This window comes from Acomys russatus, chromosome 19 (assembly GCF_903995435.1).
Source record: "Acomys russatus chromosome 19, mAcoRus1.1, whole genome shotgun sequence".
Lineage (NCBI taxonomy): Eukaryota > Metazoa > Chordata > Mammalia > Rodentia > Muridae > Acomys > Acomys russatus.
The window spans coordinates 40,683,189-40,710,461 of record NC_067155.1 but is presented as its reverse complement, the minus strand read 5'-3'; the positions used below and the strand labels follow the sequence as shown (position 1 = coordinate 40,710,461).

The window sequence follows — 27,273 nt, the reverse complement described above, 5'->3', positions numbered from 1 at the left end:
TGGTGGTGATTGGCTAGGAACAGCTGTCATGGAGGTTGGAACGAGGGTCAGGGTGACAGGTGCATTTGAGGGCAGAAGCTTTTGGGTCGTTGGAGGAAGATAAGATAGGCCAGATGCTCAGGGCGTGCTTATGGTGGGCTCTGAAGGAGGCAGAGGCCATAGAGTGCTCAGGAATAAACCTGGTATGCAGATACCCCAGTGAGTCTTTTTTTCTTTTTTAATGTATTTTATGTCCTTTGTCTGCATCAGACACTTGGGAGCTGTCATGTGGGTGCTGGAATCGGACTCAGGACCTTCAGAACCACTGAGCCATCTCTCCAGCCCCATTTGTTGTTCTGTTTTTCAAGACAGAATTTCTCTGTGTAGCCCTGGCTGTCCTTGAACTCACTCTGTAGACCAGGCTGGTCTCAAACTCAAACTTTGCTTCCCATGTGCTGGAATTAAAGGTGTGCGCTGCCACCGCCACCACCAGCCAGCTCCCGTGAGGCTTGCTTTTGTGAGTGGGATGGACTGGGGAAAACTGGCTCTCAGAGCGCTATAGGGTGATGGCTTTGGTGCACTTGGCAAGCCAGGGCCCAAGAGGAAGAGGCATGCTTCATTCATGGCTCTGGGGCACACGGAAATAGAAGCAGGAACTCCCCAGGAGCTGACATGAACACATTGGGACATGTCAGGCCCTCATCCATGGCTGGCATGACTAACTGATGAGTACTCAGTGCTGTGTGGTTTCCTGAGACACTTCTTGTTGTTGCTCGAGTGGTGAAGTAATGATCCTGATGGCTGGGATTGTGTACACACACACGGTTTTATTTATCCTTTGGGGTGGGGATTGAACTCTGGGTCTTCTGCATAGTAGGTAACACTCTACCACTGAGCCATACCCCAGCCCCTCACTGGGGGATTCTAGGCAGTTGCTCTACCACTGAGCCACACCCCAGCCCCTCACTGGGGGATTCTAGGCAGTTGCTCTACCACTGAGCCATACCCCAGCCCCTCACTGGGGGATTCTAGGCAGGTGCTCTACCACTGACCCACACCCCAGCCCCTCACTGGGGGATTCTAGGCAGGTGCTCTACCACTGAGCCACACCCCAGCCCCTCACTGGGGGATTCTAGGCAGGTGCTCTACCACTGAGCCACACCCCAGCCCCTCACTGGGGGATTCTAGGCAGGTGCTCTACCATTGAGCCACACCCCAGCCCCTCACTGGGGGATTCTAGGCAGGGGCTCTACCACTGAGCCACACCCCAGCCCCTCACTGGGGGATTCTAGGTAGCTGCTCTACCACTGAGCTACGCCCCCAGCCCCTCACTGGGGGATTCTAGGTAGGTGCTCTACCACTGAGCCACACCCCAGCCCCTCACTGGGGGATTCTAGGTAGCTGCTCTACCACTGAGCTACGCCCCCAGCCCCTCACTGGGGGGATTCTAGGCAGGTGCTCTACCACTGAGCCACACCCCAGCCCCTCACTGGAGGGAAGATTCTAGGCAGGTGCTCTACCACTGAGCCACACCCCAGCCCCTCACTGGAGGGAAGAATCTAGGCAGGCTGTTACACTGAGTTAGATCTAACAGGTTGTTTGGGAATAAAAATATATTTCTGTGTTGGGTAGGGCTGCAGTCAACAGACTCTGACACTCTGGTCTGGGTTCCAGCAAAGCTCTGGACTCACTCATAGCATTCCTGGGGACAGGAAGTATGGTGGAGAGCTTACCTACAAAGGCAAGTAAGCTTCATGGGGGTGGGGTGGGGTGCTGCTGCAGGCACCCAGCAGCCTCAGACACCCAGTGTCCAGCTGAGAAGTCAGAATACAAAAGCCCACTGTGGCTGCGATGATTCTTTATTTCAAACGTGCAAAGCTGAAGGAAAAAAAAAAAAAAAAAGAAAGAAATCAAATCCAGCTGAGGAAGATCCGCCTGTGGCCCTGAGAGGTGGCCTTGCTATCGCCACTGAGGACAAGTTTTGCTGGGGCCTCTCATAGACTGTGGTCTGAGGTGTCTGAGACATAGGGGCCCTGATGGAGAGACTTCCTCTTCTAGAAACCAGAATACCTTGCTGAAGAACTCAAATCATGAACCGGGTGTCGGGGAAGGGGTAGTGGAAACCATCCCGCCATCTGTGGGGCTCCCTGTCTCGGGGATGGCGGTGAGGTTGTAGCACACCCGCCAACCCCACCCCCCACCTTCCGTCCCGCACCGGGCAATAGGGTAGATGAAAAATCCTGTTGGCCTAGAAAAGTCTCCCACCAATTTTGGGGGGGGGGGTGTGGGTTTGGTCCTAAGGGAGCCTATAGGAATGCCAGAGTGGGTGGTGACACAGTCAGGAAGCTCTGCCACCAGGGCTAGAGGTTCTGATGTGGGTGGAGCCCAGGTCAGGTGACTAATCTGAGGGCGGAGCCTCCGGGGCCTCAGTCTAGCTCGGCTACTAGGGGTTGTTTGAACCTAGGGACTCCAAAGGGCCTGTGAGATCCTTTGAAAGGAGCTCTAGGGGACCTGGGCATCTGGCAGCTGTTGGCTGAGGACAGAGACAGTTTCCGTGGGGGATGTTTTTGGGGGAAGGAAGGGCTATGTCATTAGAAGCAGCTGATCAAGCAGGGAAATGCAGCCAACACATCTCGGGGGAGTCTGGGTGTCACTGCCATAAGTCGCCAGCTGCTGCCCCGTTGTCACTCTCGTGGAATTTGTGCAGATGATCGGCAAACCTGAGGGAACGAGGAACAAAGCTGAGACAGTAGAGAAGATGGGTGAACGCAGGGCTGGGGACGCTAGCATGGGAGCTATGCTAGAGGGCTGGAGCAGCAGCAGCCATGGAACTTGGAGTGGTCCTGGGGCTTATGAGGGCTTGGCTCTAGGTTTGCGGAAGGCCAGGGAGCATCCTTACTTCTTGGCGCAGGTGGCAGCACAGTCTCTCTCCACGCTTTCACTCCATGCCAGCTTGTACAGCACCTGGTCGGGTGGAGACACCATGAGCTATCTGTCCCGCAACTCCCATTGTCACCTACAGCTGTTAGGTCTGGTCTCTGTGGGACAGAAAGGTTCCCATGGCCCAGGTCCTAGGGTGGGTGGCCTTGGAGATACTCCTGAGCCAACAGATGATTAGAAAGAGGCAGACACAGAGTTATATTCAATAAGAGTACCAGACTTGGGGCCCAGGCTAGCCATATGGCCCTTTCACCTATGCCTAGCAGGCGGCAGTGCTTCCTGATGCTGGAGCCTTCTATGCCCACACTTATTCTCCCTCCCTCTATTTAGTGGATGAAGGCATCGCTCAGCCCCACATCCTTGGATTGCCCTCAGCCCACTGACTATAAAGGGCAGTCTTGGTACCTGGGCAGATGGTTGCACATGGGCCTTTGTCTCTGTGTAGCCGACTGTCTGTTCCCTAGGGCTCTAGTTAGGCTTGCTGTTTTCCTGCCTTAGTCTCCTACGAGTGCTGGGAATGGAACCCGGGGACTTGTACTTGCTAGGCAAGCACCATACATCTGAGCCACACCCCAGCCCCTCACTGGGGGATTCTAGGCAGGTGCTCTACCACTGAGCCACACCCCAGCCCCTCACTGGGGGATTCTAGGCAGGTGCTCTACCAGTGAACTATAACTCCCGTCCTCTTTTTATTTTTTGAGAGAAGGTATCATTAAGCTGGTCCAGACTGTCCTCAGCATACTATGTAGCACAGGCAGGGCTTAAACTTGTGATGCCCCTGCTTCAGCCTCCTGAGTAGCTGGGATGACAAGCCTTTATCTGTATGCCAGTTTCTCACTCAGTCTTCCCACAAAACCCTTCCAGTACTGGGTCTCTTGCCTCCACTCCAGAATGGCTGCCTGTGCTGCAGACAGGCAGCCTGATATTGGGGTGTTCCTTGTCTCTAAAATGAATTGAAGTCCTTGGAGTTGGGGAGGAGACAGGAGAGAGCCAGAGCTGAGGGTGTGGCATTGGGAGGGGGGGAGGCTCTGGAACTCCTCCACACAGTAACAGTGCCCTGCAGCCCAGAAGACCGTGGAGACGCCACTGGCCAATGTGTGCATGCTCACCAGAAAGACCAGGCAGTGCAGGAACAAGGTGTAGAAGAAGCCAATGGTGCGGGCCATTTTGTTGGAGAGGATCAGACGCCCCTGCAGGCAAATAAGGGGGGCAGAGTTGCTCTGAGCTCCTTTCTGCGGAAGTTTGCAGACAGGAGAAGGAGTGGGCTGGCAGTAGGGGCCCACTTGCCCCTGGGACGAATTAGGGGTACTCAGGCTACAGGCAATTTCCTTGCGTGCATTTGCATGTGTACATGCACCTGTGGAAGCCAGAAGTTGATGTCGGGTGTCTTCTTTTAATTTTGCCCCACTTTTATTCATTTTATTGAGACAGGTTCTCACTACGTAGTCTGGCTAGCCTGGAACTCGCTATGTATGAGAGGCCTTGATCATACAGAGATCCGCCTGCCTCTGCCTCCCAAGTACTGCCACTGTATAGCTGGATGCACTTTTCTTTTCTCTCCCCCCAACCCCCCCGCCTTTCTCTCTCTCTCTCTCTCTCTCTCTCTCTCTCTCTCTCTTTCTCTCTGCTAAGCTCACCAGCCAGCAAGCCCCACATTTCTCCAAGTCTCACCACCACCATCACCACCACCCCGCTAGTGGTGGGTTCAGGGGCTTGCCATGACACCAGTCACTTTTACGTGGGTACCATGTATACATGAGTCCAGTGACTCGAACTCAAGACCCGTTTGCTCAGCAAACACTGCATCTGCAGAGCGACTGACGGCCAAGCTCTTGGTAAAGTTTCTGATGAATGGTGCCCCTTGCAGGCCAACCCTTGAAGCTACAGGCAATGATGCTGTCTGAGGAGCTTAGGAGAGGTGGTCACACAGCCCAGAAGGGGGTCCAAGTGATCCAAGGGTTTCTTCAGAGGCGCTGAAGACCAAAGACACAGATACACCATAGGTGGATACAGGGATCAGGACTCACCATGCCAAGTGTGGCCTTGTCCCAGGGGCTCAGGCCTAAGTATTTCCTCTGCCGTTCCTGAAGGACGAGAGACATGAAGAGAGGCTCCCATGAAGAGAGGGGCCCTACCTGGCCATGGCTGCCTGAAGTTTGATGTCATTTACAACACCAGCCAGAGACGCCCTGCGTGTCTAATCTGTGTCACATTCAAAATGACAGCCTAGGCTGTCCCTCAACAACCATATGACCCGAGCCTCACAGCTCTTTCTACCCGGGAGAGTCTTCCGTGGCCTGGCTTCTGTAGTCTAAGAGCGGAGGGGACTTGGTGGCTCCTACCACAGGGAGTCGTGACCCCTTTGCTGCTCTGCCTGTCCCAATAGGTATCCTCTAGAGTAACCTGTTTACCAGCGGTTCTCAACTTGTGGGCCGTGGTCCCTTTGGGAGTCAAGTGACCCTTTCCAAGGGGTCACCTAAGACCATCCTGCATATCAGATATTTACAGTACGATTTATCACAGCAGCAAAATTACAGTTATTAAGTAGCAATGAACTGTATTAAAGGGCTGCAACACCGGGAAGGCTGAGACCCGCTGCCGTTCACTGACACGCACCTTAGGTTACGCCCGGCGTACGCAGAGGTGGGTCAGGAGTTGAGGAGGGTATGCAAGACTAGACAGGAAGCTGGGGACTCACCCAAGGGAGGCAAGGGCTCCGTGGCCAAGTCCCGCCCACCATCCCTCACTGGAGGATTCTAGGCAGCCTCTACCCGTAAGCTGCACTCTCAGCCCCAGAGTCCTATTCACAAACCCTCTTGCTGAAGGAGGAGAAAGGGTCCAGGCGTTCCTCGTATTGGGAGGAGTATCGCAGCTCTGTGTCATCACTGCCGCCACCCTGCGCGGGGAAGGATAGATCCAGTCAGCCACTGGGGTTTGAGAATCTGGGCTCCAGGAAAGACAGGATTAGAGCTGGGAGAGGGTGCTGAAATTACCAGTGGCTTGTATGTTATGGGATGGCGGAGTGGGGAGGTGGGGTGGGGAGAGGGGGACGGGTTTGAGTTCTTTCTCTTCACTTCCCAACCCCAAGGCTGGGGTCACGGCACCCCTGGGGGGCTAATTCTTAGAAAGGCTAGAACGGAGAAGTTGGAGCTCAGTTCCCAGGGCATAGGTGTATGCGTGTTTTCGGGAACCTTGAACTTCCGGCCTCAAATGATCCTCTTGTCTCAGCCTCACAAGAAGCTAGGACCACAGAGGAATGCCACTGAGTTAGTTGGACTGCTTGCTAAAAGGGCAGGAGGTATCTAGAACAGGCACGTCTCCCAGCAGCCCATAATAGACTCTGGTTTGCAGAACCTGAGTGCCCTCTAGTGGCCATGAAAGGGATCTTGCTTCAATTGGGTGGGAATGGTGCCGCTGGGCCAAGAGTCTCAGGATCACAGCTGTCTCAGCTTCCTCCCTCCAACTCTTTATTTCACGTGTCTCCGTGGATGTGCGTGCAGGCATGCATACGTGGTGTGTATGTGTGTGTGTGTGTACATGGAGGCTCTGAGGTCAGGAGCCTTCCGTGCTTACACTATGTATACTCACTGAGGCACGGTCGCCCCGAACGAGAGCTTGTCTAGCTAAAGCTTGCCTTTCTGCCTTCTGCATTCTGGAATTACAGACAGGCCACCACATCTCGCTGGCACTTATATGGGATCTGGGGATCTGAACTCTAGTCCACAGGCTTGCACGGCACGCACTTTACCCATGGAGCCATCTCCCCATCTCTTCTGAATTATCCACTGTCTTCCCTGAGCTACCAAAAAGGTTTCTGTATGAGTGGTAGACCTTGTCTGGGGCCTGAGAGACACCATTATAACAAACAGGTGTCTAGTCTTGTTTTGTTTTGTTTTCTTTTTCTTTTTTGAGACAGGGTTTCTCTGTGTACCCTTGACTGTCCTGGACTTTCTTTGTAGACCAGGCTAGCCTCGAACTCACAGAGATCCACCTGCCTCTGCCTCCCGAGTGCCGGCAGGTGTCTGGTCTTTTCTGTTCATTGTTTTTGGGGTGCACATTATGTGTTGTCTTTTTATATTTTGTTCTTCTAAAATTTAGTTTTTATATGTATGCATGGTTTGTCTACATGTATGTGCCTCATGCATGTAGTACCCACGGAGGTCAGAAAAGGGTGTCTCAAACTGTTCTTTTTTTTTTTTAATATTTTATTTAATTTATGTGCATTGGTGTCAGGGTGTCAGATCTTGGAGTTACAGACAGTTGTGAGCTGCCATGTGGGTAATGGGAATTGAACCCGGGTCCTTTGGAAGAGCAGGCAGTGCTCTTAATCACCGAGCCATCTCTCCATCCCCCAACTGTTCTTATTCTTTCTAGAAAGAGTATCATTAGGTAGTCTAGGCTAGACTCAAATTGGTGAGACTCCTGTGCCAGCTTCCGCCATTACCAGGCACTACCATACTCGGCCAATCACAAAAATTTTGTGAGGAGAGGCTAGAGAGATGGCTCAGTGGTTAAGAGAAGCAGTTACTCTTCCAGAGGGCCTGAGTTCGATTCCCAACACCTATATAGAGGCTCACAATCAAGTTCCAGGAGATCAAATCCAGTTCCGGGGATCAAATGCCCTCTTCTGGCCTCCTTGAGCACCAGGCACACATGCCATATACAGACATACATGGAAGCAAGAACCCATAAACAGAAAATAAAAATAAGTAATTATTAAAGTTATTTTAAAAAATCACACCTATTCAAGCCAGATATGGTGATACATGCATACAGCCCCAGCACTTAGGAGGTAGAGGCAGGAGGATTGAAGTTCAAGGCTGCCTTCAGTTACATGGTAAATCTGAGGCCAGCCTGAGATACATATGACCCTGTCTCAATGACAGTGTCCCCACACATCCCCAGTCCCCCAGGTCCTTTTTGACATGTTTAGCACACTAGTGAGCTAGCAGACCATTCCAGAATTGCAGAGGTATGGCTGGAACTGGCAGTGCCTCGGTTGATGACCCCTACCTGACTGGTGCTGTACTTTGCCACCTCCTCGCTGGTTCTGAATGAACCTCTACCAGGTTTCTCTCTAGTGGTTTGCCCCACGCACATAGCAGGCATCTGACAGGTGGGAAGGGGTGTGTGTGAATATCCTTTGGGGTCCCCCTGGTGCTGACCACACAGTGGACCTCCCCAATCTTGCTTCAAGTGCTCCAACAGCTCCACTCCCCACCTCTCGTCTCTCTGGGGCTAACAGGAGCATGCGCAGGGGCGGCGGACAGGAGCAGGGGCTTACCCGGCCAGGGTAACTCTGCAAGAACTTGATCTTCTCAAAAAGCTTGATGTTATCGGCACGCAGGCTGTCCAGCTCGCTCTGCAGGGCTTGGATGGTGTGCTGGGCCATGCGGCTCTCCTGTGAGTGGGGTCGGGGCAAGGGTGGATGGAGGAGAGATATGAGGTCTCCATCTGCCCGGGGCCCTTTCTGCGCTTGTGGTATAGTATGTATAAGTGTGTGTGTGCATGCATGTGGAACCCATGCTTGTACAGCAAGCACTTTACCCACTGAGCATCTCCCCAGCCTCCCGTAGTCTTGACCTGCTGACTCTGCTCGCAGATACACCCTCTAGAAAGTTCCTTTGCAGAAAGTTTAGCTTCTTCACATTTGATTTTGCTATTTATTATGGTTTGGGTCTTTTAAAATAAAAATATAATAAGTTATTTTTTTAACTTTCATTTTATGTGTACGAGTGTCTTGCGTACGCACATGCATTGCACTGCGTGCACACCTGGTGCACATGGAGGACAGAATAGGGTGTCAGATCCCCTGGAGGTGGAGTTACAGACAGTTGGGAGTTGCCATGCTGGTGCTGGGAACTGAACCTGAGTCCTCCTCAAGAACAAGTGCTCTTAATTCCTGAGCTCCCTCTCCAGCTTTACAGTTTGGATCTTATGCCCATCAAAGGTCATGTGCAGAAGACTTAGCACCAGCCTGGGGTGCTAGTCAGAGGTGGAAGAACCCTGAGAAGGTGGGGCCTTGTGGTAACAAGCTATGCCATTGGAGGGGTGGCCCCTGGAGAGAGTAATGAGTCTCAATCCTTCCTATGCAAATCCTTTTTTTTTTTTTTTTTTTCCTTCCTGGCAGCTTTGAAGTAAGTAGCTTGCCTTTGTCATATGGCTTGTCATGGTATGCTGCCTGGCCACAGGCTCAAGGCAACAATTCCAACCCATCATAGATTGAAGGGTCTGAAACTATGAACCCCCAAAACCTTCCCTCCTCTATACCCTACCTTCTTTCTTTTGCTTTAGTCCTGAGGATGGGACCTAGAACCTTGTGGATGCCAGGTAAGTGCTCTACCCTTGAATCACACTCAGTCCCTCACTTGGGGATTCTAGGCAGGTGCCTTACCACTGAGACACACCCCAGCCCCTCACTGGGGGATTCTAGGCAGGTGCTCTACCACTGAGACACACCCCAGCCCCTCACTGGGGGATTCTAGGCAGGTGCTCTACCACTGAGCCACACCCCAGCCCCTCACTGGGGGATTCTAGGCAGGTGCTCTACCACTGAGACACACCCCCAGCTCTACCACTGACTTACATATACAACCCTTTCTTTTCTTCAAACAGGATCTTTCTAAATTGCCCAGGCTGACTCTAAACTTAAGATATCCCCCTGCTTCAGCATCTACAGTAAATGGGGTTGTAGACCTGTGCCTGCAGTCCTGGCAGATTCATTCTGTGGGGTAAACTCTACTCTCTCCCACCCATTCTGCTTCCCTGTACCCCAGTGTGCTGCAGATATTCCTCCATGAACAGTTGTACCCAGAAGCCTTCTGCCTGAAGGGCCCAGGTACACTCCACTCTTGCGGCGCCTCATTCCTGCTCAAAGCCTTGTGGGTATTCCAGCTAGGCAGTCTGTGTGCGCCTTCATGTCTTGTGTCCTGTATCTCCTTCCTCCAACTCTGGAAAAGTCCCTAATGCTCTTACTTTTAGTTCCTGAATACTTCTCAAGGCCCAAAGCGGCAGAGCCTCCTCCAGCAAGTATCAACTGCGCAGAACACATCTAGGCTCAATGCTGTTTAAGTATCTGTTGTTTTCCCCAAGCCTGTGTCTTCCGACATTGGTGCCCTCAGATTTGAGGCCTATGTAGGACAGGATATAGGGTGAGACTCACAGCCTCCAGCTCTTGGTTCCGGGTGCGGAAACGTTCCCTCTGGCTGGAGATGATGGAAAGTAGGGAGTCCACCTGACCTTCTGGGAGGGTCCCACTAGTTGACACCGAGGGTCCTGGGAGGAAGCAGATTATGGGTTGGGGTGTTAGGATGGGGCGCTGCTTACCACCTGCACTGTCAGAGGGCCAGCTCCCAGTAGTCCCTTCCCCGTGGATCTTGGCCTTGAACAGGAGCCTTGCATCTGTCAGGTGAGGTAGGATACCCCATCTGAGATCCTTGTGGCCCGTCCTACAACAGGCTCCGAATGCAACAGTGGAGATGGTGACAGTGGTGGGGGGTGGAATGCAGTGAGACACAGGAGCACTGAGGGAGCTGGGGAGTCAGAGGAAACCTCGGGTTCTAGCGTGAACACTGCAGAAGGTGGCTTTCTCCTGCCGATGGGAGCTCTCTTGCTGTATCTCTTTTCTGAGGTCCCTGGCAAGCCTTGGGGACAACGGTTACATTGCTGGGATGGGGCCCCTTCTATCTTTGAGAGAGCATGTAGAGCCGGGCGTGGTGGCGCATGCCTTTAATCCCAGCACTCGGGAGGCAGAAGCAGGCGGATCGCTGTGAGTTCGAGGCCAGCCTGGTCTACAACGTGAGTCCAGGATGGCCAAGGCTACACAGAGAAACCCTGTCTCGAAAAACCAAAAAAAAAAAAAAAAAAAAAAAAAAAAAAAAAAAAAAAAGAGAGAGAGCATGTAGACTTTGAGTGCCCCTAATTCCTTGGGTGGGTGCTCTTCAGCCAGTCCTTCCTCACCATAGAACAGGGCTGTGGCCTCCTTGATGGGTTCTGGAATCTTCTCTAGGCCTTGCTCGGAAGCTCCCTGTAGGGTAAAAAAGGAAAACATGAGACGTATTCGTCACAGTATGGAAAATTTTAAGGGCGGGAAAGCCAAATGTGGCACTTGGAGCACTTTAGTCAGACTGCCTGGTTGTGGGAAGGCCTGTATCAGACGCTGGGTGTGGATGGGTCCCTAAGCCAATCCAGAGTCTAGGAGCCTGTTCCCTTCTGGCCACAGACTGTGCCCGGGTGTATAGCCTTACTGCTGTGACCTAGGATCTTACAGCTTCTCTCTCCAGCGTGGTTCTTCATCCCTGAGATGGGAGGTGGCAGGCCAGCGAGGTGGCTCAGTGGGCAAAGCCAAGGGTGATGACCTGAGTTTAGTCTCTAGAACCCACATAGTGGAAGGAGAGAACTGACTCCTGGACATTGTCTTCTGGCCTCCACAGGGACCCCGTGACAGGTCACTCTGTCTCTGTCTCTCTCTGTCTCTCTTTCTAACACACACACACACACACACACACACACACACACACACACACACACGAATAAGTAAATTTAATGAAAATGAAAATGAAAGGGCTGAAGAGAAGGCTCAGATGTTGAGAGCACGGGCTACTCTTCCAGAGGGCCAGATTCGATTCCCAGCACCTACATGGTAGCTCACAACAGTCTGCAACTCTAGTTCCAGGGGATCTGGTGTTCTCTTCTGGACTCTGAGTGTACTGCATGCACATGGCGCACAGGCAAAACATCCATAAACAAACAAACAAATAAAAGAACCTCAAAAAATTAAAACGACAGGTGGCCCCTTTAGGCACCACTGTTTGAAGGACCCGGGTCCATCAGCTATGCAGTTGGGTTCATGTGACCTTGCTTTGCCTCTGACTGGAGCTTTTAGCTCCTGGACACAAGCTAGCACAGGGCCTTAAGGTGCTCTCTGCTAGTCGGGGTAAGCTATGTGGCATCTGTTCTGGGGCAGGAAGGGAGGTGGCCTAGGTGGGCCAATGAAACCTGTGGGGAGGCCAGGTAGATGACTGCGGGCTCGGGATGTCAGTGCTTCCAGGTTCCAGGACACCCGCAGGGGTGGGGGTGGGGTGTGCAGTGAGCCGGGCAGGCAAAAGCTCACCTCGGCATCAGGTCGTTGGATGGACTGGATGGTGCTGAGGTCTTGCTCTAGGCGTGCGATCAGCTCCTTCTGCTCAACAGTCTTGGCTGTGGCCTCAGTGAGGTGGATCTGCAGCTCCGCGCAGCGCCCTGTGGTGACAGGAAGATGCAGCCATCAGAGAAGTCCAGGGGCGCAGGGAGCCTCGGCACCTTCCAGACAAGCCCAAGTTAGAAAGCACGAAGGCGGGAGCGCTCTGGTTGCCTTCTCCATACCCGCACTGGCCCACAGGCTGGTGCCCTGGGATAGTCAGAGGGAGGAGGGGATGAGGTACAGGCTGTCCCAACGTGGGAACTGACCACAGATGAGTTGTAGTCTACACTGCATTAACTTCAGATGCAACAGTAGAGACAGAGGTAGTGCTATGAGTGGAGTAACCACCTAATGTCTCCTGACTGGTAACCCTGTTCTTTTCTCCTAATTTTAGCAAGAAGGCAAACCCAGCCATTCTTATCCCCCTCCCCTTTCTGATGCTAGAACTAGAACCCAAGGCCTAGAACATTTAACATGCTGGGAAAACTCTGCTGCTCCCTCACTGGGGGATTCTAGGCAGGGGCTCTACCACTGAGCCACACCCCCAATGCCTCACTGGGGGATCCTAGGTAGGTGCTCTACCACTGAGCCACACCCCAGCCCCTCACTGGGGGATTCTAGGCAGGTGCTCTACCACTGAGCCACACCCCCAGCCCCTCACTGGGGGATTCTAGGCAGGGGCTCTACCACTGAGCCACACCCCAGCCCCTCACTGGGGGATTCTAGGCAGGTGCTCTACCACTGAGCCACACCCCAGCCCCTCACTGGGGGATTCTAGACAGGTGCTCTACCACTGAGCCACGCCCCAGCCCCTCACTGGGGGATTCTAGACAGGTGCTCTACCACTGAGTGCTCCCTGTACTTCATCTTTTGGCAGAAGAGCCACCTTTTCTGTCTTTCATTTGTAAACCTGCTACAGTAGGAGGTTGAAGAGATGGCTCAGCCTTTAAGAGCTCTTGCTGATGGCCTAGGTTTAGTTTCCAGCATCCACATGGTGGCATCTGTAACTCCAGTTCCAGGGGATCTGACACCCTTATCTGACCTCCAAAGGCAACAGGCACACATGCGATGCGCATACACATATGGAGGTAAAGGCTTAAACACATTAAATACACACACATACACACATGCACACACACACACACACACACACACACACACACACACACACACACACACGCATGCCCACATACATATAGCATGCATGAAACAAAGCTCTGGCAATAAACTTCACTCTGAGTCCTTCCCATGGCCACCAGGGGGCAGTGTGGTCTCAAGCCCAGAGGCTCCTGTGAGCCCTGACAGGAAAAATGGTTTAAGTACTGGCCAGCCTTAGTGCCTCTGCCAAACCCACAGTCTGGCAAGGAGTATCTGAGCATGATAGCTGTGCTCTGGGCCCTGGGATGGGGGAAGGCCACTGTCATCCCAGTGTACATGCCTTTTCTGCACCTTGATGGTCTGATTAGTGGGGAGAGATGGCACAGGCTTCACGGGATGCTCCTGTGTCCCCACAGCATACTCTCTGCCGCTCAGCCTGTTCCCACCCACTCTCCACAGCTTGGACTGTGAAGGGGCTGTCATTCATTTGGACCACAAGGTTAGGTGGTATTGATGGAAGTAAGGAGGTGACAGGGTGGAGGGCCAGACCAGGCCAGGGAGGGACTGAGTTTAGGTCCTGGTGACCCTCATGGAGAGAGGGTACAATGCTCTGACCTGCTGGCCTGGTGTAGCGTCCTTTGGCCCAGACTAGTAGAGGGAATGCGGAATCTCATTGGACAGTGCAAACTCAGGAGAGCGGATAGACAGGAGCATTGAGGCAGAGAGAGAAGGCAGAAACAGCCAGCCAACGGGGCGGGTGGGGGCTGGAAAGATGGCTCAGAGGTTAAGAGCACTGACTGCTCATCCAGAGGTCCTGAGTTCAATTCCCAGCAACCACATGGTGGCTCGCAACCATCTATAATGGGATCTAATGCCCTTTTCTGTCATGTAGGCAAGCAGGGTCTGTATACATAATAAATAAATAAATCTTGAAAAAATATTTTTAAAAAAGACAGCAGGTGGCAGGAAGGGATTGATTCAGTTCCTGAATATCCACAAACTGGTCCCATACGGCCCACGGATGGTCCTATATCAAAGGACCTGTGCCCTGGGCTAGAGGGACAGAGATGAGGGGAACCGATGCAGAAGCAATTGCGAACCACCCTGAACGAACCCGGGTCCCTAGAAGTGTGCAAATTATCACAGGGGCTTACAAGGGACCCAGAGAACCCTGCTGCACCTTTGCCTGGGTATCTGGATCAGATACCTCAGTGCACTTGTCTTATATGTCACCCGTCTGTGGCCATCTCAGCATGGGGCCAACCCGAGGCTCCCAGAGTCACCCATGGACACAGAAGAGGTGTGGAATGTCCAGCCCGTTGCTGGGAGTGGGAAGAAGGCAAGTCGTAGCCTGCGAATACTAGTGACATTCTGGGCATATATGAACAGACCCTCAGGCCTTAGGCTGGCCTAGGCCAGCTGGAGGCAGGGCCAGCTCACCAGTGAAGGGTGTGTTCCCCTGGCCTGACACCTTGCCATTATGGATGAAGATACTCCTCCATACTGCAGTAGTGGCCAAGGCATCCGGGTTTGGAATGAAGGTCTGGGGAGGTTGTCCCTAAGATGTGGCTTTGGGGACTGCTGGGTGGCCAGTGTGGATGTGCTGCTGAACACAGCAGGGCACAGAGAAGAGGCTGGCAGAAGCAGGGTGGGGAGCTCATGGGGCGAGGCAGAAGGGACAGGGTCTGCAGCACTTTGCGCTGGAACCTATTACTCCACACTGGGAGGAGAAGCCTGGCGTTGGCGATGGTTAGTAACACCTGTCAAACTTGACAGGATCTAGGATCACAGAGGAGGAAAACCTCTGGGTGTGCCTGTGAGGGAGTTTCTAGACCGCGTTGACTGAAGAGGGAAGATGCACCCTGAATGTGGGCAGTGCCGTCTGTCCCACGGCCTGGTGTCTCAGGCTGGATAAAAAGGGGAAAGAGAGCTGAGCCCCAGCACCCGTCTCTCTCTGTTTCCTGACTGTGGTTGCCATGTGACCAGCCACCTCACACTCCTGCTGCCATGCCACTTGTGCTACGGAGGACTGTGCACCCTCAGACTGTGAGCCCTCCAAAACACCTTTTTCTCCTTTAAGTCTCTTTTGTCTGGCATTTTGTTGTAGCAATGAGAAAAGTAACTGATACAACGCCCTGCTGGAGGGGCCTCAGTTACAGATCTTACTTAGATCGGCTGTTGCTGCCTTGTTGGTCAGAGGTACGGGCATATGCATACCAACCTGTTACAGTCATGTCTCTAGATGGCCATGTGGCAAGAAGGGAAGACCCTGAGCTGGAATGTTCCAGACAGAACTGAGCTTGGATTTTAGGCCTGCTCTCAAGGGAGCTCATGACCTTCGGCAAGCTATGTGACTTGGGGAGCTCAACTTCAGGGTAACAGTAGGAGGAGGAGGTAGGAGTTATGGACCCTGTTTGAGCCCGGGAGAGGAGGTATGGGCCTGGGCCTGGAACCCTCAAATAGGGAAGGGGTGGGCAGCGGCTTGGTGTGGCTCTCTAAGTGTAAAGTATTTATGAATGGCTGGGGTACTTGGATCTGGTGACCTGAGATTGCACTTGGAGTCTGGAAAGACCCCAGCCTAGAAATATCTGAGGGCAGGAGTGGGGTGGGGGGCGCGGCAGGCAAAGACTCTGAGAAATGATAGCTGATGTGTGACCCTTTGGAGGGAGTGTGTTCAGGGCCAAATGGCAGAGGGATAGCCCGTGAATAAGAAGGGAGCGTGGTGTCTTGAGCTGAGGGTTTGGGGATCTGCTGGCAAGGGTATGGTCCGGTTCATATAGGGGAAACCCGGAGCAGCCAGAATATGGAGGAGAGGCCTTGAGCATCTGCAGTGATAGGGAGGGAGAAGGGATGCCTGGTGGTGGCGGGATGTGTGAGAAAGACGGTACTGGGAAGCAAGGGGCATACTGGATGGGGTGTGATGGGGTTTAGGAGTGTCAGGGGGCCTAAGACTTCCTTATCCCCTACAAAGGTTTGTGGAGCCTCATTCTGGAAGAATCTGGAAGGGATTCCTAAGAGGGCACATTTCACAGAGGGAAAGAAATAAAAACACCTTTGAGGCCAGGCGCTAAGGAGGCTAGACTGTTCCAAAGTCGAGGCGCAAAGGGCTGAGTGTGGTATCTCACACTTGCAGCCCTAGTGCGGCAGGACTGTGGGTTCCTGGCCTTCACAGTGAGACCCTGCCTCAAACAAAACAAGGGCTGAGCATATAGCATGGCTAAAGCAGTAAGGGGCTGGCAGCATGGCTCAGTGTTTGCCTAGACTCTTCCTCCCGACTCCTAACCCACAGAGGAACTGTGGCTCAGTGGCAGAGCCTTTGCCTAGAACACTCTGAGGAGTGCTGGAGGGGGGGGGTGCTGGAGTTGTAGGTCAGCTATAGGACAACTGTGTAGAATGCCTCAGTGAGGGGCCAGGGCTGTCACTCAAAGGCAGGGTACAAGGTTCCAGGTTCCATCCCTAGTACCACAAAAAAGAAAAACGGGGACTAGAGTCGAGGCACAGGAAGGCTAGAGATAGGTAAGCTTAAGAACTTATCGCTGTAGGAGGCAGAGGGGCAGAGGAGGCTGTAGTCATGGCTTTTCTGAGGGCAGGGGACCCTGCTATATTAAACTATCTTCTTACAGGCCAGGTAGGGGTCGGGGGTTAGTGAATCAATGCGCACTGTGCCGCCTTTACCCTGAATTTACAAGGCCTCACAGATACCGAGAAATACCCACTGAGCTGTTTTGCCTGCAAATGCCCCAGTGCATCGATGAGGTTGTCCTTAACAAATTGCCCTTCTTGGTCCCACTGAAGAACTTGTCTATTCTCCAATGGCTGTGTCCCTAAGACCATCAGTTGGCCTCTGCTGTCCATTATACCAACTGGAATTGCCCACGTCATTCACAAGCCCTGTATGTTGCTGAGTCCGAAATTTAGCATCAGCAGCGAGCAACAGGTACCCAAGCCTGCCAGCCTCTCCTCAGTTGGCCTGGTTGCTATCTCTGTTAAGTTCTGAGTGCTGCTTGGGCAAAGGGTTCCATACTCTCCTTTCTTACCAGTGCTGTGTACCTTAGACACGCTGTATGCCTCGGATTCTCTGCTGTGTGTCTCACTTTTCTGTTTGTTTGTCTTTTTGAGACAGGGTCTCACTATTGTAGCCCAAGTTGACCCCAAACTCACTCATAGCAGGCTTCTTGCCTCAGCTTCCTTATGCTATGTTGACAGATGTGCGCTCCCATGTCTCTCAAACTAACTGTTTGGAATTTAATATGCACCTCAGCCTTAGAGGGTCTGACTTGAAACTTGCTTTTCCCTCCTTCCGGGATCTACTCTCCTCAGTACCAGCCTATTTCCTGGCCCCACGTGTCCTGGCCAGCTCTTTGTAGATGCTGAGCTATCTCTTATCTAGCGGTTGCTCAGACTAAGCCTTAGCCATTGTTGCTGTCCTCTATTACACCTTAGGTTGGTAATGCAGGGCCTCACACATGCTAGACAGCACTCAGCCACTGTCACACACACCTTCAGCCCCTCACTGTGGGATTTTAGGCAGGCGCTCTACCACTGAGCCACGCCCCAGCCCCTCACTGTGGGATTCTAGGCAGGTGCTCTACCACTGAGCCACACCCCAGCCCCACTGTGGGATTCTAGGCAGGTGCTCTACCACTGAGCCACACCCCAGCCCCTCACTGAAGAATCCTAGGGAAGTGCTCTGCTGCTGAGCCATGCCTGCAGCCCCTCCATTTCTGTCCCTACATGCTCCTGGATGGCCAGACTCAGCTCTCTGCCACCTTGTGAGAACCATGGTGGTTTTGTCCTCTCACCAGTGTTGGCGGGACACTGAGATGTTCTATTAAACATAGGGGACAGAATAAGTACAAACAGCTCTTGTTCCAATATACTGTTCCATCCCACAGACACGCCCTGTGGATCTGTAACTGTACTTCCTCAGAGTATCTTATTAAGCCTTAATGGTTCTCAGCTTTCCCAATACTGCGACACTTTAATATAGTTCATTTTATAGTGACCCCCCAACCATAAAATAATTTCATTGTCACTTCATAACTGTAATTTTGCTACTGTTATGAATCATGATGTAAGTATCTGACATGCAGGCTATCTGATATGCAACCCCCAAAGGAGGTTGAGAAGTGCTGTATTGATTCGGACCCACTTTTCCTTAGAGAAGGCAGCAAGGCCGCTTCCCAGAGGTTTGGCACTGTGCCTACAGTGGGCGAGGCTCCAGATGCAGCCTGAAACCTTTCTATCTGTTTCTGCCTCCTAAGTTGGCAGTTTATAAAACAGCTCTGAAAAAGCTACATGCAAAGTTGGGTGCCATGCCACATGCCAGCAGACAGGAGTCCTAGCACTCTGGAGGTGTAGGAAGGAGGATCAGTTGTTTGAGGCCACTTCCACCTATATAGCAAGCTCCATACTACCCTGGGGTATGTGAGACCCTGCCTCAGAACAAGCAAATCCAAATGTAGGTTGGTATCTTTACTTGGTTGGTAAAGTGCTTGCCACCCCCAAAACTGATTAAAAAAAAAAAAAGCCAGGTATAGGGCTGGAGCAATAGCTCATTGATTAATAGCACTGATTGCTCTTTCAGAAGACCCAGCTTCAATTCCCAGCACCCACATGGTGACTCACTGCCGTCTGTAAATCCAGTTCCAATGCCCTCTTCTGACCTCCTTGAGCACCTGGCATGCGCATGGTGCACAGGCATATTATATACGCAGGCAAAACCCCCATACACATACAAAAAAAATATCAAAAAGCCAGGTATAGTGGTGAGCTTGTAACCCTGGGGCTGGGGAGAGATGGACACAGGCAGATCCTTGGCCACACAGTTTAGCTCCAGGCCAGTAAGAGATTACTTAAAAGGCACTTGGGAAGTTTTCTGGGAGAGAGAGAGATAGAGAGAGAGAGAGAGAGAGAGAGAGAGATATGGGGGTGGGGGTGGGGGTGAGGGAAGGGAGAGGGAGAGAACAAGAAAAAGAAGAAATTCTGTTTGTATAATTCAATTCAGTTAACAGATGTTTTTGTTCTGAGACAGAATCTTACCTAGACATGGCTGTGGTCTGGTACCATACGGCTAAAGGTGACTTTAAGCTCTTGACCCTTCTGCCCTAGCCTTGAAAATGTGGGGTTACAGGCATATGCTGCCACGATAGCTTTGGATAAGATATCTTTAGAAAGAGGGAGGCTGCAGCCAAGGCTACACACAGAGAAACCTTGTCTCAAAAAACCAACCAAACAAACAAATCCCCCCCGCCAAAAAAAAAAAAAAAAAAAAAAAAAAGAAAGAAAGAAAGAAAGAGGGAGGCTGCTGCTAGAGAGGTAGCTCAGCAGTTAAGAGCACTAGCTGCCTTTTGAGGGGACGTGAGTTCAGTTTGCAGCACCCATATGGTAGCTCACCATTGGTCACTCTCGTTCCAGGAGATCTGATAATGCTTTTCTGGCCTTGGGCACCAGGCATACAAGTGGTGCACAGATATACATGTGGGCAAAACACACACACACACACACACACACACACACACACACACACACACACACACACATATATATATTGAAGTGGGGGTTATCCCTAAGTCCAGGTAAGTGGCTTGAGTTGGGCAAGCTAAGCCTAAGTGTATCCAATCCCACTAGGGCTCTGGTAGTTTCGTGGTAATTTTCTAGTGGGAGGGGGCTGGTGCTTGAAGATGATAGTGACAAATATGTCCCTTGAGTGTCTCACTGAAGCTTGGGGACCGCTGGGGGGAGGGGAGCTCACAGAGCTGGAAGGCACACAGATATACATGTAGGCAAAACATGCACATAACAAAGAAATCTTATAAAGAAAGAGTTCCAATATCAACATTTGCTTTGAAGGCTCCCAATATGAAGACAATATTGCTTTTGTATATAAGTATTCTATGATAAAATCGCAGGCTTAATGCCTGAATGTATATGACTTTGGGTAACACTTCACCCCTCTCCCAGACGGGACCGGTAGCTTTGATGAAAGATACCCCATTTTACTGCAGAGTTTACCTTGCCAGTTGCAATCCCACCAGGTACCCCTCTGGAAACACCCCGTGATGTCACTCAAATTCCTTAGCAACCACTGAAACATAACTTCAACACGCACCAACTTCCCATATACGAGTATTATAGAGCCAGTGAAGGTGACAGTCTTGAAGGCCACCACACCTTCTCAAGCATCTCTTTCTTTCTCTTAGCCTTTGTGCTTAAAATCTGAATAAACAATGTTGGGGCCAGCAAGACGGCTCAGTGGGTAAAAGTGCTTGCCCCCACGCCTGAGGACCAAAGCTCGATCGTGGGCAGGAGAGAAACGACTCCCATAAGTGGTCCCCTGACCCCCGTAGGTGACACCCATGTACTCACGTACACACCAAATTTTAAGTCTTTTAATAAGCCTTAGCTCTGCTCATACTGTCTTATGCTGAATTCTTTTCTGCACGGAAGCCACGGATCTGGTGTTACCCGAGTTGAGGTCCCTAAAGATAACAGAACTCCTCAGGCTACTGAGGGTGACAACTGTATCTCTGTTCTTGTCACCCTTGACAGTAGCCTGAGGTGAGGGCCACACTCAGCAGCAGCAGCGGAGGCAAGTGGCCCTCATAACATGCCTGCAGAAGAGGTCAGAGTGTCCCCTCACAGTGACAGCAAGCAGGCACATGCCAGAGAGGGTGAGTGCTTGGTTCAAAGATACAGGAGCAGGGAGTGACACAAGTAAGCAGGCAGGCCTTTTGGTTGCTCTCACTGGGTACAGGAAGCTGCCAACAGCCAATTCCCTTACATCCAGGCTTCTCCCAGCCTTGCCTGGGAGCTGTGTGACGACAGGGTAGGCAGGAAGTGAATGTCGATTCCTGAGGTGCCCACTGGACCTGTGTCTAAAAGGCTGCCGCTGCTCTGCAGGACGGAGAAATCTTCAATAAAAAACAGCCCACACGCGCTTGTGTTTGTATAAAAGATATTTACTTCAATTATCACACCTAGGGTGCTAGTGGATAATAATACATGGTGTGAGCTTCGGTGATATTGCTTCTCCGTATCATAATAGGGACCGTTGGACAGTGCAGAGAACAAACATTTCGTATGGCTAACCAAAGACAAGAAGGGACGACGCTGAGGGGCCGACGGGTGCCTCCCCCACCCCCACGCCAGCCGGGACCAACTCTTAAATGTCGAAAACAAATCACAAGAAAATCAAGACGTAATAGGAGATGGTAACAGCAACACAAGGCTTCTCAAAACTATTTGTACACACACACACCAACAACCGAAAAAAAAAAAAAAAAAAAGAGAGAGAGAGAGAGAGAGAGAGAGACATCTTTTACAATTTTTTTCCTCTCACTTCTTTTTGGTCAATTGGGTCTTGGTGAAGATTAAAATTTCAAAAAAAAAAAAAGTGTGATTGTATTAACACACAAGCTCTATAAACACCTAAGACTTAGTGCCTGACAGAAAAAAGTAAATACTGCTAAAATGTAACACATGGGGTGGGGGGGCAGGAAGGGCTGACATGTGTCTTGTGCTGTGTGTTAGTAGTCTAGAGGAGGGTGGTGCTACCCGCTCTCCTAGCAAGTAGTTATTGCACAAACGCAAAGAGCTAGGTCTCTTGTTCCGTGGGAAGGGACTCAGGGAAAACCACGGAGTTGACTCCTCCCCACTGTCAGCTTATGACAAGCTATTCTCAAAATGCTTGAAGGGTTTTTTTTTAATTGTATTCTCATGTCACCAAAATGTCCGGCATTTTTCTGAGGCAGGGGTGGTCTCAGAGGGTGGGACATGAGATGTCTATTTTGTGTGTGTTTGTGGTGAGGTGGGGTGGGAGGAGAGCACTAGAGTGATGGAGAGAGAGAAATGCATAGACTAAGAAAAATAAAAACCCTTGGGGGATTGGGACAATTTTATCAGAGGACTTTTACTCTTGAAGAGATGGGTAGGGACCCCCCTCAATTTCAGAGAATGGGAAAGATACAGTACAGAAAGAAATGTGGATTGGGGTTCAGGCAGGTATCCGGCCCTGCCTAGGGGATGAGCAGGCCCCTAAGCCTGTCCCTGGGGTGAGCCTCCTTTTTAAGTTTGCTCGGCTCCAGGTAGAGGCCAACCACACATACCCTCCACTGAACAAACAATGGGGGTTTCTTGCTGACTATATTTCCAGCCATAGAAAATCCTTTCTTCACTTTTCATGACATGGGAGGGTAAAGGGTTCTCTCAGCCCAACCTAGGTGTGGGTTCTCCAGCCACCTCCAGTGCTAAGAAAGACCTGTTGCCTTGAAAGATGCTGCTGAGACTTTGAATATAAGGAAAGACAACTGACAATGAAAATCAAAGACATGGCAACCGTGGGGACCATCAAGAAACCACTTTCCAGCTCAAGGTGATGGCCTTGGCCACACTGCCTGCCTCTCCCCTGCTCTAGGCTCGCCGAACCTTCATGAACCCAGAAGTCTTAACAGAGGCTCTAGGAGGCTTTGGGGGAACTTGAACTTGGCTTTTCTCACTGCACCGCAGCACCTCTGGGAGCAGTTCTCCCACCCAGTGCTGCCTGACATGGGTAGCTTTGTTCATCAACTCTCTTGGTTCAACAGTTAAGATATGTAGAGACCGCCAGGTTTGGAGTGGCTACCAGGGAGATAGGTGTCTGATTGTGCTGGAGGACTCCCCTCTGTCCCTCACACCACACACCGCAGGTCCCCAGACATTTTTGGACTCTGGGGTGGGGAGAAGAGAGGTGGGGAGGAAGGGACAGTAACCACTGGAGTGACAGCAAAAAGCATTCGCAACAACAACACAAAACAACACACTCCTGATAAGTACTTAAATGTTAACCTAATAATAAATTAGAAGAGGATAGAAATATTTTTTTCTTTCTTAAAGAAACATCCTTTTATAATCACCCTCGAGTACGCTGACAGATCAGTAGCAGTCGGTCTATCTCCACAAAGAGAGGGTTAAGTGCTTCAAGGGTCGACTGTGGGGTTCCCGGCTGCTGGGACCCAGGCAGCCATGACCCAGGGCTCAGAACTGAGCCTCTGTGGCCATCGCAGGCCAGCTTGCCCGTCGGTTCATGAACACACAGAACTACAGTGAACATACCCATCCACGACCCGAATCGATCCTGGTTCTAAAGCTTACTTAGGAGTTCATTTGGTGTGCAATAACGCTATCTTTTTCAAAACGAAAAGAAAAACAAAACGAACCCCCCCCCCCCAAAAGCAAAAGCAACACGATCTCCATTGCACAGAGCTTCGACACAGAGCCATCTATTAAGTGCTTCCTGTTTAAAGCAAACTACACAAAATAAAACAAACAACGAAAGATAATTATGGGTTGGGAGGGAATAAAAAAAAAAAAAAAAAAAAAAAAGAATTAGCAAATGAAAGCAGCCCCGTGCCACTTGGATGTGTCTTGCTGAATGGTGTCCTATTTTGCCAACGGAAGTACCAACACTTCCTGGCGCTGTGCTTCTGATATATTTTCCATAGGGATAGAGGCGTGGTATTGGGATTTAAGGCACCTTTCCTTTCTGATCACAGAAAGCTTAGTACATAGCATATTTGTGGTAGAAATTAAAGCCAGAACACTACAAAAATTACAGTAACAGACTACTTAACATGAGCAAACTAAACCCATCTATGAAAAGCAACTTAAAGGCATTTGAAATTTGAGTAACCAAGGGACGGGGCGTGCACATTCATGCATAATCTAATGTCTTTCTCTCATTAGCCCCCACCTCCCCCTCATTCTTGGCAACAATGCTGAACTTTTAAAGTCAGCATTTCAAAGGAGACCAGGAGCTTTGGAAATGTCTTGTTAAAGCTAAAATGTCACTTCATCCAAAAATGAAAACTTGATATGCCACTGAAGACGTGGCCACGGGATCTTTGGAGGGGAGGTGGAAGAGAAGGGTAGGGGCCGGCATGAGGGTGAAGCAGCAGGCCCTCAAGCAGCGCACTGGGGAATCCTGGCTTCTCCTTTGCTGTTCCTGACCTCCCTTCTTCCACTGGTTGAGCCTGAGGTCCTGGGGTTGTATCCTTTACCGAGGAGCTTTCCTGCTAGTTCCCATCTACCGCTGGCAGAAGGGAGAAGAATAAAAAATTTCTCAAGTCTGCCCATTCTCTTAGCATGCAAGTTTACTGGTCAGACTGGTGGGCAGCACCTCTGGGAGATAGAACCAAGCCACTTAGTCTCAGGCCACCTGGGACAAGAATTGCCATGGTGGCCATAAAGCCTTCTGACTCAGTCAGGCCCCAGAGAAACTGCAGCGGTAGCTGTGCCTGGTGAGTTTGACATTCATGAGGGGAACAACACAACAAAACAAAAGTTCCCCATGTCCTACTGGGACACTTTGGTCACCAGAGCAGGTACGACCCAGATCTACCAGCTGTCCTGGGAGCTGGTTTTCTCCCACATGGAACAGAAACTGGCATGCTCTTTTGGGAAGTAAAGACCAGGCATGCAGGATGGAAAGAAAGCCACCTGACTTTTCCTGTCCTGGACACAGCTGTGTTTGTAAAGCTGAGCTCACAGAAAAGTCTTGGGGCTAGAGACAAGGTGTGGACAACCACACTTCCTGGTGAAGTCTGGGGCCAGCCTGGGACCAAAGGAACGGCAGTGATGGAGTCTGACAGCTGTTTGGAAAGGCAGAGCAAAAGACAAGAATTGCTGATCCTGGAGACCACTCCCGCCTACAGACCCAACAGCTGCTGGAGTTTCCAGAACAGCTGGAAGCCGCGAGGAAAATCCCTGTGCTTAGCAGACCCCAGACACCACTTCAGGATGTACTGGGGGAAGGAGGCAAAAAGGCCACCTGCCACGTTGAGGCGATCTATCAAGCTTGCAGCCTCCTAACCCTCCTCCTCCTCCTCCTCCTCCTCCTCCTCCTCCTCTTCCCAGGCCACTTGCCTCACAGTTCTGAATGACATCAAGTGGTGAGGTAGAAGAGAACAGATTGAGGGGAGACATTGAAGAAGGGGCAGGAGTAACATAGGCAAGAGCGGTCCACTCCCACCACGTGCTCCCAGCCTTTGCTTTATCCTATCTCCTCTGCAAGGATGGCTCACAGCCTGAGGGGACAGGCCTGGAATGACTGCAGGTACCTGCAGCGACACGTGGAAAACACAAGCCTGTGGTGGGAACCAAACCATTCCATAGGGTGCCTAGTCCATTGAACCGTGCTGTGTGAGAGAATACAGCTCAGGAGGGACAGTGAAACCCAGGCCTGCTGTGGCAGGGAGGGCATCTGAGACACTGCTGATCAGTACTCTGGCTCCCCACTTCTGGGGCTTTCATAGCTGCACAACCTGAGGGTGCTTAGCTGGTGCTTAGAAAGTGCCCCCTTTGTACCAGCCACAAGCTGCTTCCTACTGAGCTTGCTCATGACATTGGCCCTACTGCGGGGCAGATGGGCTATGTGGGTTTATGGAGTAGCAACAGGTAGGGACTCTCTTGGCCGCAAGGGCCCAGAGGAACACTCCGCTCACAGCTCTGCTGTGTTCTGGGCCATCTACCAGATCTGACTTGATTTTATTTATTTATTTAAATTTAATTTAATTTTTATTTTTTGGTTTTACAAGACAGGGCTTCTCTGTGTAGCCTAGACTGTCCTGGACTAGCTTTGTAGATCAGGCTGGCCTCGAACTGGCAGCGACCCGCCTTCCTCTGCCTCCTGAGTGCTGGGATTAAAGGCGTGCGCCACCACTGCCCAGCTCAGATCTGATTTGAAACAGGGAGGAAAGAGATGATCGGAGGGAAGCTTAACAAGGGGACACATGAGCTCTGCAAGTAGAAGCATCTATCAGAAGGCTGATGGCTGTCCTCTTTTGCCAGGGAGTCTACCCTGGTTCCAACCCAGGGTGCAGTCATAAGCCACTGAGTTCTGATAGTTTACAAGGTGGCTAGCTAGGAAAAATTTGATCAGCTAAGTGTCTGCATTCTTTTTTTTTTTTTTTAAACGGTGAGGTCTAGTAGCTAGAGGTTAGACATCTTGACTGCCTAAAGTTTCAGGGAGGAGGTGACTAGGAGCCAGGTCAGAGTGAACCCACGTGCCTGCCACTGTAGATGCCACTGTAGATGGGCATGAAGCAATAGGTGTCTAGGGGCCTGATGTGAACCCCAGTTTTATGGTGGGCTCCCACTTAGCCAGTGGGGTGATGGCATGATACCTAGTAGGGATTGCTGCCTCTACTTAAAAAGACAGGCATTTACAATGGAATGGTGGCTTGGGATGAAACTTTAGTGTCTTATATGGAGCCGTTTTCTCTTGGGGGAGAAGTACAATTCAGCTTTTTAAGCTGAGAGAGTGTAAAAGAGGATGGTTAGCTGTCTGTGGGAGCTACTGCTTGGATCTTCAGCCAGCGGAAGGTCACCACACGGGGGGAGCGCTGTTCAAGGCACTTGAATATTGCTTTTCAAGATGAAAGATGAACCCTTGGACTCAAACTGGGAAGGGAGGGAGGACCTGATGAGGAGGGAGATGCAAGCCCGCCTCCTCTCGGTTTCTGTGTTGTCTACTGGCAGCTCTTAGAAAGACTACAGACAGTGTCAGCTTAACCCCAAACACCATCAAGTTGGGATCTCAATTAAAATAACGACAATAATAATAAATAAGAGAAAATACAAATACAGAACTCAAGCAAAAACCTAACCAAGTGATTGTATTGAGCACCCAGACGGGGGTCTGGTACAAGAGACAGGATAGAAATTGACAAGAACCTAGTTCAAAAACTAAACAAAAATGAGTAACTTGCTTGGAAGAGCAAAGGCTGTCTTAGACTGCTACCGTGTGGCTACTAGGATGGGAAAAAAAATCTCAACTTCCATTTCCTCAGATTTAACACTGTGCTTAAGTAACAGTCATGCCTTTAAAACTAACTCAGTACCCTCCTCAGGCCTGTTAACTCTCATTCTAGTGAAAATTAGGTAAGACCCGTCACCCACGGTGAGAGATGCCCTTGAGGTTTCTGTGGAGGGGGTACCATGATCCCACCAGTGACTGCTCCTCCTGTCCCTAATGAATCCCTGCTGAGGGTGAGTTCTTCCTCACTCAACGTCTTGGCACAGAGCCAGCGTGACTTCAT

The 27,273-nt window shown here is 51.1% G+C and overlaps 1 protein-coding gene across 4 annotated transcripts in view; it reads right to left on the bottom strand.

Annotated features, from left to right (window-relative positions):
* Positions 1-2,247: 2,247 nt before the first annotated feature.
* Cux1 (cut like homeobox 1) overlaps positions 2,248-27,273 on the bottom strand; it is a 331,747-nt gene continuing 306,721 nt past the window's right edge. For all 4 annotated transcript variants that reach the window (XM_051161260.1, XM_051161261.1, XM_051161258.1 and 1 more), the window contains exons 15-23: positions 12,032-12,159; positions 10,879-10,945; positions 10,082-10,194; positions 8,204-8,320; positions 5,732-5,815; positions 4,947-5,003; positions 4,029-4,109; positions 2,879-2,943; positions 2,248-2,699 (exon numbers count right to left, since the gene is read on the bottom strand). In XM_051161260.1, coding sequence (XP_051017217.1) covers positions 2,630-2,699; positions 2,879-2,943; positions 4,029-4,109; positions 4,947-5,003; positions 5,732-5,815; positions 8,204-8,320; positions 10,082-10,194; positions 10,879-10,945; positions 12,032-12,159 — 782 coding nt within the window. In that variant the 3' untranslated portion in view covers positions 2,248-2,629. The remainder of the gene's footprint in view (positions 2,700-2,878; positions 2,944-4,028; positions 4,110-4,946; positions 5,004-5,731; positions 5,816-8,203; positions 8,321-10,081; positions 10,195-10,878; positions 10,946-12,031; positions 12,160-27,273) is intronic.